Here is an 18,809-nt window from a genome sequence, read left to right as displayed (position 1 = left end):
ATTTTGTGACTGTATATTTTTTCGAATAAAACAAATCATGCAATTTCGATTAATTTATTATAATGTGCGATGTTAAAATATGTTTATTACAATAAAGCATTTCAACTAGACTACCGTTGCGCATGCGCCGCTCCGGTACTTGTCCATTTAACGCCACACGTCTATACAAGAGTTCATTTCAAGGCAAAATCAGAGTTACAATATCGATAATATTACAATTATATTTTAAAAAATCATAATAATATTAAAGAGAGATTTCGTTCAGTACAATTAAGGTCTAAATAAACGAAGACTCGCCTCAATTTAGTTTCGCAACAACCAAACTTAGTTTCCCTTTGAAATTGTGGAACTGAATTGAGGGATACACTAGACTCAATAATCGGCGCAGTGACTCCGGTCTCTGATACAGAGTACCGATTTACGTTTCTTTATATTATTTATTTATTAATAAGCACTATCTAATAATATTTCAGCCATAGTATACATACTTCGGGTCTGGAGCCAATCCGAAGGTTTCCATAGTCTGGACAAAGCAAGCTTGCCCAAATGGACGCCAGTTTTTGTTTAAGCTAAATGATGACCACGCGAACTGCACACGCACCCTTTATAAAATCGGGACTAAATTCCTCAACGCAAAAGAACAAAATAAAAAGCAATTTTCTAGAACATTCTTTACAATTTAATAGGTTCCGATTTGCCTGAATGTGTAGCGTGCAGTTACGAGCACGTGTGCAGTTTCCGTTATTCATATTCATGTTTGTGAATTTAAAAAAAATGCTAAAAATAAAGAGGTAAGCGCTGGCTAGAACAGATCAGCCTAGCACCAGCCGAGTATTCAACAACACAACAGTTATTCAGAGTTTTTATTAACCATTTTAATATGAAACAGATATAATGGTTACAAACAATTTGCGATAACTTAAGAGAAATGCTGCGTCTCAAAACGTTTCTGATGGAAGCTAATAAGTTTTTGTGACGCTAACGTTCCAACTTCAACTTTAAAGTTGTATGGCAACCGCTCGTCATAGAGCAGAGACAACCATTATTGCCAATGTGACGCTAACATTATTTGGAAAGCAACAGTAAGTATTGAACAAGTATACTCAATAACATACGCGGAGGAAACGTCACAGGTTGCTTGGTATGCGATTCTGAATGGACAAATTGGTGCATATTCGGACAACAGAAACTAAAGTTTGACAGCTGTTAAACTAGTCCCGTCTTTCACTTACAATAAGTGTAAGAAAGAGATAGAACTAATCATTAACTGAAGTGAGCATCAATGCTGTCAAATTAAGTTAAAATTTAGGTGCCGGAATCGTGACCATCATCCGTATAAGTTAGAGGTAACTTCTGCATCACAAATAACTATTATCTCCGACCAAAAACGATTTACAACAGCACTAGTTTATCGAAAAACGTAAAATGAGCTCATAACGCGTTTTGGTGCGTAGCTTAGCAAAAACTAATTCGAAGTTACCGAGCCATTTCAAAATTATAACATTACCATTATCACAACGTAATAAATTATACAAAACGGAAAATAAATGACTGGAGAACCTTACAATCATAGTTAGTCTTTTAAGTAGTTTTACTATTTTTTTAAATATAAAAAAAATAATTTTACGATTTTTATGATAAATAGTGTTCAGACTGGCCCAAATGATTGGTGACAGGGGTCTGCGTATAGAAATTTATCACACCGATTCATATTTGTGTTACTTTACAGAATTCTGGAGCTTAGCTCTCGATAAGTGGCAAGTACTGAAGTCACGTCTTGCATTGCAAATGTTATCAACTGCAGCTGCCGGTTGTCGTACTCCATTCCCGTACTCCCAACATTTACAGATGTGTTTCTATGCAGTCGTAGCCGTCACGTCCCTTCCGTGAATGATAAATACTCAAAACTAAACTACACATCGATAGCACAAGTTACACCAAAAGTACAGTAATTAGGATGTTAATTTATCTGTATAACTATGTTTACAACCATGATAATAGTTTGACATCATACTGTGTCCATCCACACAATAATAAGTCGACAAATCGTTTGATAAACACTCAAAACGTAACACGAGGCTTATATTGGCTAGCACCATACTTGGAAAAGCCTAATCTCAACAAATGGAATGGAAAGGAATCTCGCAAGTTTATAATAGACGCAAAATTGTTTATCATTATTTCATAACGATAGCGAAGCGATAGATGTGTACTACGGGATCGAACGTAGCACATTCTAATAATTATGGCAATTTAGCAAATAAAAACCTAGGCCGGCTGAAATCGAAAGCATGACAACGTAACGAGTATTTCACACTAGTAAGGTATGTGAACCTAAATTGTCATGTCACACCGGATACTGTGTCACTGCAGTATCGCTTTGTACTTTCCCAATCTCCCTCAATTTCAATAAAAATATCTACAATTTTATAAGTAGGCCTTTAGCAGAGTTAAATGCATCGAAGTAAAAACGTCACTTATGTTAAATGAAAAAGAAAACGACTATATAAATTAACGTGTCGCACCGCATCTGCGTTGACATTATATTACACGGATGTACGCTCGTGCGCGGCGGCCGCGAGCGCTGCGCAGGGCGCCACCCACTTATTGCTTCAAGGGCTCGAATTTTGAAACGTTCGTCCCTAACCGCGTGCGAAAATATACCTGTCTCATCTTGCAAATGACAAATTCTGATATCCTACGTGAAATGGGTATATACATCCGCGCGCGAATTCAAAACGAACGATTCAATAATAGGACCAGAGATGTAGAAACATTCGCTACATACAACGAATGTACCATCAACAAACCTCGTAAGTGTAATTTTGAAAAATCACATTCTGGACGATTTCCTTCAACAAAAACTTGCAATAGCACGCTATTTTCAATCTTGGTAAAAAAATCAATTTTTACCTAGAGTGAATCTAGCGTGAGTTTTGAAGTTTTGATGAACAAAATCACATCGGAATGTGATTTTTTAAATGCGCTTACGTAGATTTCGCCATAAGGCCACGGGATACAGGCTGACGCCACAGACATGCACACGGCCGATGCCCGCCGCTGTCGAGCGTTTGTGCTTCTAACACTCCTACTATAAACAGTCTATCATTTCCATAACAACACGACGGCACAGTTTCTCGTTTGTATACACGCTAGGATTAACAAAGTCGGCCACAACTTCGGCCGTTGAATTTTGAACAGCGGAAAGAGAGTAGACCAGCTACTATAATTACGCTTGGCGACTATTGTATTTATATTTGAAAAATGATTTTACGCTGATTTTGCACTGGTACGTTTGTTTAGAGTTGCGATTTGACAGTTGTCGGCCATTTGTAATCCGCCATCTTTGAAATAAGGCTGCCGAGACAATACGTTCGTGGTAAGTACGCAGCGTCAATGTACGTCCACTATTCTAAATAAACCAATACAACCGAGATCGTTTTTTTAAAGTAAAGTTGTCGCTTAGAGAGCGACAAGAACAACAGGAGATTCGATATAAATTCGACATAATTAGTTAATGTCTATTCACTTCAGTTTCTCTTTTGAGCTGATCCTCTTTTGGCAAAATTCTATAACAATATTTTGCTTTGTGTTAAGTAAAAAATCTTGAGAGCAAACTGCAAAATGCTGAAAACATAACAGATGTGTTTGCCTGTGACAGACTTACAAACTTCGAATACGCTCTATTTCGTAGACAACTTAGTAAAAACAGTTTTTACACGAGGCGATTTCTAACGCGTTCGAATTTTAAATAATCAACAACTTTTTAACAGTTTCAAATCTCGATGCGTCTACGGACATCAAGGTAATTTTCTGCCAACGCATTAAAAAAGGCCGCGAGGTGAAACTAACCAAAGAGGATATGACGTATGAAATAATTGCTATATCTGAGTAAGACAGGCGACATTGACGCTGTATACCTCCTCGGTGGTCGGCTAGTGGTGCCTGGGCGGCTGGATGCGTCGTGAGATGTGTTCTTCCTGCTGCATCTTCGCTCTGAACTCCGCGACCAAATCCCGTGACTGGTTGAGGACGGCGAGTTGCTCGTTGAGCAGTTCCTCCCATTGCGTCGCGTATGCTGGAAGGGTAAGTGCGAGTGAGATGGATGTATGTTTGTCGGTTAGGGATTTGTGATTAGGTTAAGTTTTTTTGGAGAGAAGCTTTTGTGCGGTAGTGGTGTAGATTTTGTCATGTTGAAAGGTTAACAAATCCCAATGTTTTCGAAGTATTTTTTATTAGCATTATGATCTGTTATGTGTCCTTCTCAGCAGTAAAAAAGATCTTTATTACTTAGCTTTTAGGGAGATACTACAGGAAAGAACAATTTGAAAAAAAAAACAGCCAGTGACTTTACAACAGGAACATTCCCACTTTCAAAACATTCCCGGGAATAGTACAGTCATGAGCAATATTATGTACCCACTTTAGGACTCTGTCGCACTAGCATTTTTTGACATTTAGTGAGACTTACAGTTCAATTTGTCAAAAAAGTTAATGTGACATGGTACCAAAGTGTAACATATTAATGCTTGTGACCGTACATCACTGAGTATGATTCTGTTACAGTTAATTTTATGATCCATAACCGTGAAACGTGAAAATTCTACTAGGATTTCACTACAAACAAAATGTATTTAAGAACATACGATATGAAGATAGAATCATAAAAACATCTAATCACAACAGATTTGAATTGTCTACTTGACAGTTGTAACAATAAAATAATATGTCAGATATGGAAGTTTATCATTTAACGATAATTATCCAAGTTTTCTTTTTATTAAGATCATTTTTAAATATTTTATTTTCACAAAATAAGAAAGCGTTGTTTTATCTGTGTATTACAAGTCCCGAAACACGGGTGGCCATGATCATGATTGAACTTCGTGTGACGTCACATTTCACTAAATAAACAAAAACTATCTGTCAGATTTAAGGTACTGGGCAAAATGTCACGTAACCAACCGTTTTCCCGCGAAATTTAAAACAATTGAAGAAAAATGTGTTTTATTTTCTGTAGCTTTTTCGAGAAAAAAATATTTTAAGAGGTATATAATAAATAATTGTAGTTTTTAAAATACTTGTCTGAAAACTGTCAAGTAGCCAATCACTTCTCTCTAATTTGTGATCGATTCAAACAAACCTATTTCTCCTATTCTGATGATGCATTGAGGCAAAGCCTAAGATAAATATTAGTAACCCTCATTATAGTATTTTATGCAACAGTTGTATAAGAAGGGTCAAAAAATGCGAGTGGCGTGAGTTGCGATGTGAGCCTTGGCGAACATCGCAATAAGAGACGCCACGAGCATTTTTTGACCTAGTTATACAACGTTGCATACAATACTTTTTCTACGACGACGTAATTTTAAATGAAACAAAAAAATTTTCCAATTTATTTTCCAACGCGCGGGAAAATGGCGGCAAATGTATACTTTTTTTTTATAGTATATCTATGGCACCAAACAAAGTAAAGGTGCCAGTTTCCAGGTCAAAAAAAAAAAACAACAACAATGCTTTTTTGGCGACATTATAGTACAGTTACACTTTGTAAACAATGCTTTTATAGGCCATAGAGCGTACACTTTTTCAAAGAGTTTAATTATGTATGTACTTATATTAGACTTTTTGGTTATTTAAATGCCAGATTAAAGTAGAGGAGTAGAAAAAAATTTAAAATGACTGATAGCCAATTAACTTAGAGCGACAGCAGTGGCATTACGGAAGCAATGGTCGATTATTATCCAATTGTCCATGTTATAATCGATCGATTACGTGTCAGTCGATCGATTGTGTGGTCAGACCTAGTCGGCGGCGCGCCTTCCACATGCCAGTGCCGCGGCTCTGCGCGCGCTGGCGCTTGTTGCGCGAGGGCCAGAACCCTGCAATAAGCTGTCTTACTAGACTCAAACTCAAAAGTGTACACGCAACTTAGTATAAAAAAAAAAACAAAAAATTGCTTGCGCTTTCGACAGGGCACACGCTACCTACACATTTAAGGCTAGTTACCTCATAGGACACGCCGGACACTCCATACAAAAATCACATTCTTACCGTTTGACGTTTAACGCATAAGAGTGAGCGAGACAGAGTGCGCACGTGTTCTCTTACATACAGCCTATAGTACAGGGTAACCTAGTTTACGCTCCAGCCTCCACAAACATATGTTAAATAAGTCAAAATGTAACTTATATATACTTATATTATGTTGTGGAGGTAATAAACGATTTTTTATTTATTTATTTTATTTCTCTTCCTCTTTAGACTAATAAGACCCAGAGGGGGTGAGGTAAATCTACCTGGGTGCCCGATACGAATTAGTACGGGGCGGAGAGTTACCGTTCTATACGTAATATCATTCTTTATTATATGCCTCTACTACATTCAAGGCCATTCAGCCCAACTCATTTCTTGAACTCTACAGCTGTAGTCGGCTGAAGTCGACTCCGTATGCCTTTAATGTCAGTATAGTGTAGTGTCTCACCGTCCTGGTCATAGTCCACGTCCCTGGTGAGCGCCAGCAGCTGGTTAGCGCGGGCCAGCGCATGCTGCAGATAGTCCGAGATGGCCTTGTGGTTGTCCAGCACCTCCTCCTCGGCGCGCTGCAGCTCGTCGATGGCCTCGTGGAACGTGTACATCTCCGCTGACATGTCGCCCTCCTGGAATACCAGTAACGCACTAAATTAGTCATAAACATAAACAGATAGATAAAATACTTTATTGAGCACAATTCTTCTTCTTCTATCGTGTGGCTTGTGAGGTGTCAGGGTCACTATCGAGCCGCCGAAGGCAGCCGGGACCAACGGCTTAACGTGCCTTCTGAAGCACGGAGGAGCTCGAGATGAAAACTTTTTTTTTGTGGTCACCAATCCTATGACTGGCCTTTGCGAAAGTTGCTTAACTTCAAACAATTGAAAACCGAGCGCGTTCACCGCTGCGCCACCGAGCTCCTCAAGGTTATTAACGGCTGCATTAGCAGTCGTTAATAACCATCAATCCGCACTGGGCCCGCGTGGTGGTTTAAGGCCCGATCTCCCTTCCCATCCATAGGGAAGGCCCGTGCCCCAGCAGTGGGGACGTTAATGGGCTGGTGATGATGAGGGCCGCGCGCACAAATGAGTTGAACTATCTGTACCTAATTATAAGATATTTATGTCTGTAACCTGTTGGGTATACTAAATAAGTAAATAAAATAGTGTGGCGTACGTTGAGCGAGCGCAGCTGCGCCAGGTCGTCCCGGGCGGGCTCCATGTCCACGTCGGCCAGCGGCGAGTCGGCGCGGGCGCGCGTGCACTCCGTGGCGCCCAGCTCCTTCACCCTGCGCACGACACACACCTCACACATGACACACACGGCACACACGGCACAATACTGAACACGAACGACACTACAGACGGCCATACGGCTCGCCACTTAACACGTTGGTCTAACAGCAAGCTCGGTGAAGCGTGGGTAACTAGTTCATCTTGATAATCAGAAGTACATCCATCGCAAGATAAACTAACCTCAGCGAGCTTTTTTCAGGGTCCATGACAACCTCATTGTTTCGAACTTTTAACAACTGTAACAATTTTGGTCAAATTCTCACTTTGACTTCCAAAAACATTTATTTTATCATTGATTTGGCTGTTTTTATTTATTCAGCTAGTGGTCCACCTTTTTAAGATTAGGAATGAAGTAAAATAAAAAATATTACGAAAGAAACAGCGACAAAATAATCATATCTGAAGTGAAGTAGAAAACCTTAAAAAGATACAAAATGGGTCATATCTACTAAACCGTAAATAATCGCTGAACATACATGGGGGTGTTTCTGGTAGCCAATGAGCCCCTCTATCCAATTTTTCATTTTAAACGTGAACCTTTGGACCACCCTGGAAATATCATTTTATATAGATAAAATTATATTTATGTATTGACCTATCCCTGGGGCGGAAAACAAGTGGAAAACCACTGCCCTATTTATCCCTAAAGAGTAGCATGGAGAGGAATGCTAAACTGGCAAGATCGTGGCTCTTAAGTTAGTGATGACAACTGACCTGTCTGCATATCGCAGGGTGTTGAGACTGTGTTCACACGAGGACATGGCGGGCGATATCATAGCGATCATGCAGGTACGCGACTTGTCCCCGATGAAGCTGTCCCTCAGCACCTGCGTCAGCTTGGACACCCTGAACGGCAGGTGGTTGTTGCCCTTCATGCCGAGGGCGCGGATGCACTCCTTGAGGGCGAGCAGGGACTTGTTGATCTCTGCGCTCTCCATTCCTGGAACGAGTGATCGTTATTATAATTGGATGCTGGTCTGCAGGTGGGATGCGCCTTTGTTTGCGAGTTGGATGCGATTGCACACAGGTGGTAGTGGCAGCTGAATTTCTCGAATTTCTCAATTTTTCTTATTTTAAAATGTTGTATGTTTACTAACAATAAAATACAATTTTAATTACTTACACCTATGGATTGTAATGTCTGAAAATAAACCTTTATTATATTATTATAACCCGGGTTCGATTTCCAAAATCACCTTGTTTGTTGTGCTTTGTTTGTTTCAATTTTGTATTACTGTTGCAGTTTATTGTCATTTCTCCTCAGCCATAACACCTTGCGAAATGACATAGATTGAAGAATGTTAAATTGACCTTCAACAACTTTGATTCTTTTGGCAAGGACATTGCAGGCGGACTCACCTGATTGTCCGGAACGTTAAGCCATTGGTCTTGGTCTACTATCGCAAACGCGTCCACCAACCCGCAGCAGCGTGTTGGAGTATGCGCCATACCCCCTCCGGTTGATAAGTAGCAGTAACTTTATAGTAACTTTTTGTAGGTATGCTGATGGCACTGAATCGTGTATGTGTAAGGTGGAGGCAATGTACTCACTCGTCTGCCTGTTGGCGGAGGAGGTGTCGGCGCCCCGCTCGTTGCCGGCGAGGTCGATGAGGGAGAACTTGCCGTGCACGCGGTGCATGCCGGGCGAGCGGACCACGATCTGGAACACGGCGTGCGACCGGGACGAGTTCGAGTTCGCCGACGTCTGCAATAAACACAGTAATACGGTCAGAGATGTTTGTTAAATTCGCAATTCAAATTCAAAAATATCTTTATTCAGTAGGTAACATAGTTACACTTTGAATCGTCATTTTTTACGTACGGAAAAGAAGCTGCAAGAAAAACCTCGGCACAGGGCCCTAGACGTATTTAAAAAAATAAATAAACGTAAAATATTGTTAATACAATTAAGTAATTTAGCTGCCTAATATGCCCATGCATTCAAATCTTCTTCGATTCGAAAGACGACAACATAATAATAAGCTTCATGGGACAGGCCCGAGTCACCGATGCCGCGGGCAGCTATGTGACTGCGTGCTATCGAACCCAGCGGTTCAGCAGGGGCGAGTCCGTGGTCTCAATAGGAGCCGTCCATTAATCATGCGAGGCTCGAGAGGGGGGCGGAGGGGGGTTCCATGAAAAAAATCACGAAATATCATAAGGGGGAGGGGGGTGATATAGGATAGGGGGGGTAGTCTTGAACCTCACCATGTATCACCAGGGGGGGGGGGGGGGGGTTAAAAATGCCAAAAAACATCACATGATTAATGGACGGCCCCATACTTGCACGCTATTGTTTAGAGCTGATAAGGAGGAACTTTTATGTAAATCCATCTATTAATGTACCCTTTTCAAAAGCCAATAAAGAGTATTTCTATTTCAGCCTACCCCAGCAGGCAATATACGTAACCTTGTGCATGTATGTGTTTAAGGGTAAATTAGTACGTCACCTGTCCGGAGGTCCTGGCGGCGTTCCCGTGCTGTATCAGCTTGAGCACCTCGTCCACGTTGTCCACCACCTTCTCCGTCAGCCCCACTATCTGCACCTGCTGCTTGCCATCCTCCAACACGCGCAGCTTCGCCTTGTCCGCTAGGAGGTCGAACACCTGTAACATCACGGTCATTGACACCTTTAACGACTATATTCAGTCGAGATATAGACTATAGATAAGTATACAATTTGGTACCATGTGACATTAACTTTTTTAATAAATTGAACTGTAAACATAAACATAACATAGCATGACACCTACATCCCCGAAGGGTTAGGCAGAGGTGTACAGTATGTAGGATATAGAATTAAAAGGGATATTTTATTTATCTTCACTCCTTTTATTTTCTCCTTTTTACAAAAAAACAAATGCACCTTTACACTGCGAGCCGAATAATCAAAGACAATCCTTTTTAAATTCATACCATAAACAACCAAATCCCCATCCATTATGTTTCCATAATATTATGTCTTACTTTTTTATCAATCTCACGTTCCGTTCTACTCACTTACTACCTACATAGTATGTGCACAATGTATACACTTTGGTACCATGTCACATTAACTTTTTTTTACAAATTGAACTGTAAGTCTCACTAAATGTCAAATATATTAATGCGACAGAGTCCTAAAATGGGTACATTATATTGCTCATGACTGTAACAGGGAGCGAGCATATTGCTATTGCAATTTCAACTGTAAGTCTCACTTAATGTGAAATATGTTAATGCGTCAAGGTTGTAAAGTCTGTATACCGTTAGTGCCAGTGCAATATTGCAATTTGACACGGACGTCAAAAACAATATTTTTTTTATACGAATTGTTTCAATGTGGTCTTTTCAACCCTCTTGTGCTCTATACCCTTCCGATTGATTGGAGGCGTATGGCTAAGCATTGGGATATACAGGGTGTTAGTGACATCGTAACGAAAACTTTGAGGGATGATTCAGGCCATGATTCTGAGTTGATATCAAGTGAAATTTTCCGTCGCAAAAGTATGGAACGGAAAATAATTTAAATAAGCTCTAAAATTTTCATGACTTCTCCGACAGGAAATTCCACTTGATATCAACTCAGAATCATGGTCTGAATCATCCCCTTCAGTATTCGTTACAGTGTCACTAACACCCATACCTACTTGTATGGCTACTGTATGTACTTGTATGGCTACTGTATGTACTTGTATGGGGTGTAAGTGACATCGTAACAAATACTGAGAAGGATGATTCAGCTGATTATTTTGAGTTAATATCAAGTGGAATTTTCCATCGCAAAAGTATAGAATTGAAAATAATTTAAAAAAACTAAAAAAGTAACATGAATTTTGCGACGGAAAATTCCATTTGATATTAACTCAGAATCATGGTCTGAATCATCCCTCTGAGTATTCGTTACGATGTCACTAACACCCTGTATACCGGCTATAATATGATGTAATGAAGTAGTCACCTTTCCGGAGTAGATCTCGAAGAAGGAGGCGGACACGATGAGGTTTAGCGGCTTGTACTTGGGCGACTTGAGGTACGCGAACACGTCACGCGCCGCCATGGCGTAGATGCCCTTCTTGCAGTCCTGCGTCTTGCCCTGCGGAAAACGAACGACACGCATGTTATCACGAAGTAACTACGGCCTCCGTGGTCCAGTGGTTGAGCATTGAGCTCACGATCCGGAGGCCCTGAGTTCGAATCCCGATGGTGACATATCACAGAAATCACTTTATGATCCCTAGTTTGGTTAGGACATTACAGACTGTTTGAAAGTAAGACGATCCGTGCTTCGGAAGGCACGTTAAGCCGCTGGTCCCGGTTACTACTTACTGATGTAAGTACGTAGTCGTTACATGAATCATGTCAGGTGCCTTTGGCGGCTCAATAGTAACCCCGACACCAGGGTTGATGAGGTCGGTAAACCACCTCACAACCCACACGATAGAAGAAGACGGAGTAACTAATATACTAGAGTACATGCCGAAAAAAGTCCCGCGGATATCAATGGAACTAAATGGCGACTTGCCATTATACTAATAGGCTAGTTTCCAACTAGGCAAATCAGATAATTTCTACTAAACGTCAAAACACGAAAATACAGTGGAATCTGTATGGAAAAGGACCCTGTAGCAAAAGTTTCACTTACAGTTTTAATGATTTGTATATATGTGACACGTAATAGTAATTAAATTCACTTAATTTTCAATACGATGACCAAATTGGAGATGTCCTTAGAAAAGGTTTAATACGATCTACTCTGAACCGGCGTGCGTGTATGAAGCGATTGATGAATGTGAAGGAAGCAAGAGAAGTGTGTCAGGATCGAAACAAATGGAATTCTATAGTCTCTGCTTACCCCGGTGGGAAATAGGCGTGAGTTTATGTATGTATGTATGTAATTTTCAATTATAAAATTTACGTCCTTGGAATGTTGGAGATACCGATGTAATGGTAACATTTACGTCATCAATGGGCTAGTAATAGCGGTTTGTCATAGGATTGAGCATACCTGGTTTTTTATACCATGATTTCATCAATCTAGTCACGTGAACATGTTAAAGATTACACTGATGTCAGGTACCTGGCTTAACAGCCTCCGTGGTCTAGTGGTTAGAGCGTTAGGCTCACGATCTGGAGGTCCGGGTTCGATTCCCGATGGGGACATTGTCGAAATCACTTTGTGAGACTGTCCTTCGTTTGGTAAGGACTTTTCAGGCTTGAATCACCTGATTGTCCGAAAAATTAAGATGATTCCGTGCTTCGGAGGGCACGTTAAGCCGTTGGTCCCGGCTATTAGCCGTAAAAAACACCTCCACCAACCCGCAGTGGAGCAGCGTGGTGGAGTATGCTCCATACCCCCTCCGGTTCATTGAGGGGAGGCCTGTGCCCAGCAGTGGGACGTATATAGGCAGTTTATGAGGTACCTGGAAGTCTCCGCCCATAGTATGCGTCTTCCCGGAGCCGGTCTGTCCGTACGCGAAGCAGGTCGCCATGCCGCCCTCGAATATCGTCTGCACCAGCGGCTTGGCCGTGTATCTGAGTTGAATGTTAAGCATATGGTCAATATTTTTGGTAAGAAAGTCACTTGCAACCGAAAAGCGGAAGAATTGGGGCAAGCGATATTTTATTTTTATTCATTTCAACATGGAATACTTAGAACAAAAGACACATTTCGTGGACACGTTACGCGCATAATGAACCATCTTAGAGTCTAAATGCGGAAAACAGAGCTCACTAACATAACATAACACATTTCGTGGACACTAAAACCCGTTTCATTTGTGTCACGACTGACTAACATACAATATAAGTTTTAAAGTTAAATTACAAGACACTTACATTATTATGAAATTAAAAAAAATCAGGGAAAGAAAGAAAAACAATAAAAAAACATAACATAGCATCATGCCTGTATCCCCGAAGAAAAACCGAGACACTATTTAAACACTGGCAAGTGCGAGCGAAGTCACAACTCTAATATACTCCAATATATATTTTTTAGATTTATTGTTCCAATGTGAGCTTTTTCACCGCCTATAAGCTTATGAAAATAGAGGTGCTGGTTCTGGCAGAATACTTTCAAAGGAAACAAGAAAGGATGCAGATCCCTAGTCATCCTTTTAGAAAGTTCTATGACGCGCCCTTTGTGAAGTTAGGCAGACTCTTGTTAGACAAAACTGATGTAAAAACGTACTTATAAACAATTTCATTGGTGCAGGAGTCGTCGAAGGCGTAGTCAAAGCGGAACTTCTGGTTCTCCAGGTATTTGGTGAGGTCCACCTTGTTCTTGGGCTCGTGCACGATCATCTGGTCCTTGGTCGGCACGCTGATCACGTCCACCTGAGACATACGCATACATACGTGTTAATATTCCATATCATCATGAGCCAATACTAGTGGCAGTCGCTTCTGAAAAAATCTGACTACCGGACTTGTCAAATCTTCAGGTTAAGTAGGTGGACCCTATGAAAAACGGAATAACGCTAGGGAAATCAGCTAATAGTAACACCGTATTTACGGATACATTTCAAAGTGTGAGCTGGTGTAGTGTGTACTGGAAGTCAAGAAAATCGTAGAATTCATACAATGAGAACAAAAACTGCCTATTTCTCCCATCAGGTGTCGCTACTGTTGAGTGTTTTTAAATGTTGACAGTTCCACGACATACATACTATTTGAGTAACCCCCCGTACCGTTCCCCGTACACTATTTGGTTTGAACTGCAAAATCATAGATTATTATTCCCTAAAGATCGGAAAGACGAAACTTTTTTCAATCAAAACTAGCTTTTTCCTGGCTGGCTGGCTGGCTGCCTATGTTTTTTTTTGTAACATCCTTCAGACGGGATACACCCTACGTAGCTCCACATTTTATAGCAATTTATCATGAATTAGCTAGGCGGTATGGAAAACTGACAAATTTTAGAAACACTCAACAGTACTGCCCCCTACGTTTGAGCTTCTAGTTTTTATCCTCATTCTGTCGTAAAAGTCGATTGTCTCCTCTGCAATATGTTGATTTATAAGCGATCAACTGGTAAAATCAGAAACTGTCACCACACAGTTTAGCAAACCATCTTACGAATACCAGTGAGATTGTGGTGTCTGTCAGTCATTATTAGCTTTTCTAGATTAAACGTACTTTGCTGTGCATGGAACGTCGGCTCAAACTCTAAGACGTTATACCAACCTCTTTCTTAGCATTCTCCTTCTTGTTGAGCGGCCTCTTGCGCACGCAGACGGTGATCTGGTGGTCCTCGACGGGCTCATTGCCCGTCAGCGGCCGGAACTCGATGCTGTTCTGGTACTCGCGGATCATCGCCAGGAACTCCCAGTTCGGGTTCCCCGGGTCCATGTTCATTAGGGCTTCCTGGAAATTAAATGATATGATTATTTGGTATGGAATATTAATTGCACAAGTAGTTTTGATGCTTGACACCAAAAAAACAGTGGATGATGATATCAAGAGAGATAAATAAGTTTCTTTTACACGCTGCAAAAATATGGAGTCATGTTTCGCTTACAGATAATTCAAGGCACCTCAAAGATGTAATGATGACTGAAATTATTCCACTGGGTTGTTAGCCGCACACAGAATCCAATGTAGACCATATGTGCTAACCAGAAAGATGTCATGTTTTTTTTACCACCCGTTATGACTCCGTGAAACGAGATAACGGGATTGATTAATTCCACCTCTTTCACGTCAAACCATCTGACAGCCCCGAAGCATCAGCGGTACTGATGTTGTACTCTTCATACATGGGAGAATCGTCCGAACTATAATATATTGGTTACCTTTTCTTCCTTCAGCTCAGCCTGCCGCTGCCGCCGCTTCTCTCGGTTCTCCTTCAGTCGTTCCACCTCTTTTACGACATTGGACCGTCTGACGGCTCCCGAGGCTACGGCGTGAGGTACTGATGCTGTACTGGAGACTCCTGCTGGTCTTCCACCGCCACCACCGCCGCCGCCCACTGGCACATTGGTGAACTGGGGAAGCAAAGACAGAAGGATTTAGATGTCGTTGGTATTTTTGACATTACCAACATTAAGTGTCTTGTTTTGAACTACTTTAAAACCAAGTACTATAGCGGTGAATACGGAGAACATTTCTCTTGTATTTTTTGTATTCTTAGAAGCAGAAAAGAGCCTTGATTAAGTCAAGATTATCCCAAATACACTAAGACAACCCGGATTGAAGATAAAAGACTCGTCAACGCCACACACGGCGTTAAGAATATTATGTTGACGAGGACAAACCAGATTACCAGGGCACAGGGACAAACTAAACGACTAGACATGATGCAGCAACAAGACAGAAGAGTTGGCGTATGAATGTGGGGTACAGACCGGGGCGTAAACCATCCAGTTCATGACGCCACTACAGAGGGTGGGATTTACATCTTATTGCGCCGTGTATTCGATGCCTTAGCCGCATATCGTAATTTTCTTTAGCGAAAAAACCTACCGCCTTCTCCTCTTCTTAGAGCAAGGTTACATGTTCATTATTTCATCAGTCCAGTCCGTCAGTTTGACTGGCATTAGTCTAAATACATGATTTTTTATCAGTCCTTCAATCGCCTATCTCCAGTCAGTCTGAGTAGACTAAAGGACTGGCTGGAATAATAAATGGAGAATGTATGATGATGACAATATCATCCAAGTGCCAAAAGATCATTGTCGACCTATACGTGTAACCTTGTTCTTTCTGTGAATGGACTTGTCAAGACCTCTTTATGCATCCGTCGCTGTGTGGGAACGTATGGCGGAGCGCCCACTGCCTGCGGCATGGAGGCGGCGCTGGGCGTGCTGCCGGACCGGGAGCGTCCGCCAGACGGCGGCTGCTGCAAGGATAGGATAGGGGTGGGATCAGGTTGGAGGAAATGGGATTAGGTTGGTGAGGATGGGATTAGGTTTTCCTTAGTCGTGTTGGCTGTAAGGTCAAACTCACCAAACGCTCTAATGTTATTAGGTTGGAAGGGATGGGTTGAGATTGGAAGAGGATGGGATGAGATTCGCGAGAGTGCAAAGTGAGGCGAGGAAATAAACACTCCAATTGAGATCAAAATTGTAACCCTTTTGCATTTAGCAAAATTTTCGACCGTGCACCTGATGGCTTAAGAAGTTGTGTAGGATCAGAAAAACCCTGCGAAGGGACATACTGCGATACGGGTCATTTTGCTATTAATATTAAGACGTTTAACTTGGACTTTCTTCCAAATAAGTCGGGGAAGCTCACCTGTTGCGTGACCCTGGAGTTGGGCGCTGGCTGCTGCGGCGGCGGCACATTCTCAGCCCCGCGACGCCCCGTGGTGTCGCCCCCGTGCCCGTTGGTGTACCCGCCCGCGTTCGACACGCGCATCTGGTTGTTGCGCGTCACCCGCGACGACGGCGCCGCTACGAAGTGAGACCCTAGAATTAGGAGATACTCTTAACAAGTACTAACGTACAAGCAGTAGCAGCTCCATACTGACGTCTCGATTTGGTCACGGAAACCGTTTTTATTTTCAATGTGTTCATTAGAGAGCTGTCCTACAATTTAAACATTTCAGCTTCGCTTCGCAACACGCTTTTGTTGAAGTCAAGCGACTCTTGATAGTTGGTAGTAAAAATTGTCATAGTTCTTCGAAGATAGTTTGCAAATCAGACCGTTTGTATGGACTTACTAAGCTGCTTGTATACTTATTTTGGAAGGAAATGTTGATACGAGCCGACATTTCTAATCATTCGATAAGAGAATGAGATTACTCGTAAAAAATGCAATTTTAAAGTGACAAATTATATCAGCCAGTGTCAACGTTTTCTCGAGATCTTTAATGATTACGCCAATAAAATAGCTGAGTAAATATTTTTTATAATTCACAATACTTATATTACATTTATTAGTTTCAAAATTTCGTGTTATTCGTCCATGAATCATAAGACCAGTGTTGCAATCATCTAAATCTAGCAAACCGCAACAAAAACAAAAACATCTCATAAAACCGAAGAATACGCAGAGCGGTGCAATAGGTAAGTGGAACGAAACGCATTCCTACAAAACTGTGCAATCAGCTGATCTACTCAAACTCCTACAGCACTATCGAAACGCTCGCTTGAAAATTAAGTACTTCTAATTGTATAAAAATAAGGTATGCAGCAGTCAAAACTTTTGGAATCTACTCCGTATAGAGTTGCAGAGCGTGTGAAAACTTTAGTCTAAGACCTTGTTCAGAAGGCGTGATTTACTCGCGTTTTCATACCACAGAGTAATTTGATTACTTCATAGATTCCTGCATGCTTGGAGATGTGCGTCTGTATTCGTACGATGTTAAGTACTCTGTGGTATGAAAACGCGTGTAAATCGCATCACCTGCACAAGGACTTACGTGTTTTTAGCTCGTGTTCCTCCGGTATAGTCTCTTCAATGGGTGTGATAGAAGATATTGGAGTCCCTGCTCCGTCAGATGTCGCCCGTTTCCCAAACGCCTCTACTGGCGAGCCTTCAGCGGAATCCGCGACCCGTCGCCGGCATCTTAGCCAGGAGCAACACATTTTTGGCCAATTCAGTCTTTAGTTTATCTTTATATTCCTGTATTTTCAGCACGCCATTTTATCTCAGTAAATCAATACTAAATGCGTGTGCTCCCAGACGGCTAGTTTGAAATGGCACTGTGCGTTGGCGCAAGGCAATCTCGCGCCGACCGCCACCCATATTAGGATTTCTTTCCGTACTCAAGGCAATGAACCGTGACACATGCGAGGTACGGCGCGCGCGCAACTGCATGTGAACATTCTCCAAACTACATCCCAGCACTCGATACACTCAATTTGACACAGTATCACGATAAGTATTAAAGAAACGCCGAATTACGTATCACTTTCTCCGCAAACCTGGGTAACGCAAAAAGAAAGTGACGTCACAGCCGCAATGCTCACTTTTTTTTTTTCAATTTCCGACAAGCCGTGGACAAAAAGCTAACTGCCGGAAAATAGCCAGAGTGATGAAAATTCGTAACGGAAAAAGAGCAAAACTTGTGGCGAGGCAAACGTCGCGAGATACACTGCCTCAAGACTGGAACCAGAGGACAATTACACAATTTACTCCGCCGGGTGGAATTGGAAAATAATGGCCATTTGTGACATTAGACGCCTTTTGTCCCGCCGATGAAAAATGTAGAGGATGACGTCAGTGGAAATCGAGCTTCGATCGATACATAATTTGATCAAGGGGTGAACTTGATTGTAGAACATCGAACTTTGGTGCGTTAGCGACTTATAACCTTAAAACAACATTGATACACAAGGACGGCGGGGGATTAACAAGGCCACATTGAGCCAATTTATCCGAAAAAAGCATTATTACTATTTGAAATTTGTTGCCATTGCACACTTTATACGCAAATGTCCATATTGGGTCGTGTACTAGGTCCAAGATAAATTATGAAATTCTGATTACTAAATAAAGTCAGATCTAAAACTGACGATAAACGTTTTATTTTTTCAATTTAACTTATTTATGAATTTT

The 18,809-nt window shown here is 41.4% G+C and overlaps 1 protein-coding gene across 5 annotated transcripts in view; it reads right to left on the bottom strand.

Moving 5' to 3' along the window:
- Nucleotides 1-40: 40 nt before the first annotated feature.
- Nucleotides 41-18,809, bottom strand: part of LOC126378163 (kinesin-like protein Klp10A) — a 91,159-nt gene continuing 72,390 nt past the window's right edge. For 2 of the 5 annotated variants that reach the window (XM_050026364.1, XM_050026388.1), the window contains 12 exons: nucleotides 16,542-16,714; nucleotides 15,101-15,292; nucleotides 14,493-14,672; nucleotides 13,498-13,643; nucleotides 12,728-12,839; nucleotides 11,266-11,400; nucleotides 9,776-9,931; nucleotides 8,877-9,030; nucleotides 8,040-8,265; nucleotides 7,207-7,318; nucleotides 6,485-6,659; nucleotides 41-4,078 (listed from right to left, as the gene is read on the bottom strand). In XM_050026364.1, coding sequence (XP_049882321.1) covers nucleotides 3,936-4,078; nucleotides 6,485-6,659; nucleotides 7,207-7,318; nucleotides 8,040-8,265; nucleotides 8,877-9,030; nucleotides 9,776-9,931; nucleotides 11,266-11,400; nucleotides 12,728-12,839; nucleotides 13,498-13,643; nucleotides 14,493-14,672; nucleotides 15,101-15,292; nucleotides 16,542-16,714 — 1,904 coding nt within the window. In that variant the 3' untranslated portion in view covers nucleotides 41-3,935. Of the gene's footprint in view, nucleotides 4,079-6,484; nucleotides 6,660-7,206; nucleotides 7,319-8,039; nucleotides 8,266-8,876; nucleotides 9,031-9,775; nucleotides 9,932-11,265; nucleotides 11,401-12,727; nucleotides 12,840-13,497; nucleotides 13,644-14,492; nucleotides 14,673-15,100; nucleotides 15,293-16,541; nucleotides 16,715-17,670; nucleotides 18,037-18,809 lie in introns of those variants that run through there. The other 3 variants (XM_050026372.1, XM_050026399.1, XM_050026380.1) reach the window with 2 other exon arrangements.

The sequence above is a fragment of the Pectinophora gossypiella genome, chromosome 2 (genome assembly GCF_024362695.1).
Source record: "Pectinophora gossypiella chromosome 2, ilPecGoss1.1, whole genome shotgun sequence".
In the NCBI taxonomy this organism is placed as follows: domain Eukaryota; kingdom Metazoa; phylum Arthropoda; class Insecta; order Lepidoptera; family Gelechiidae; genus Pectinophora; species Pectinophora gossypiella.
The sequence above is the reverse complement of the archived record's forward strand: the minus strand, read 5'-3'. Positions and strand labels throughout refer to the sequence as shown.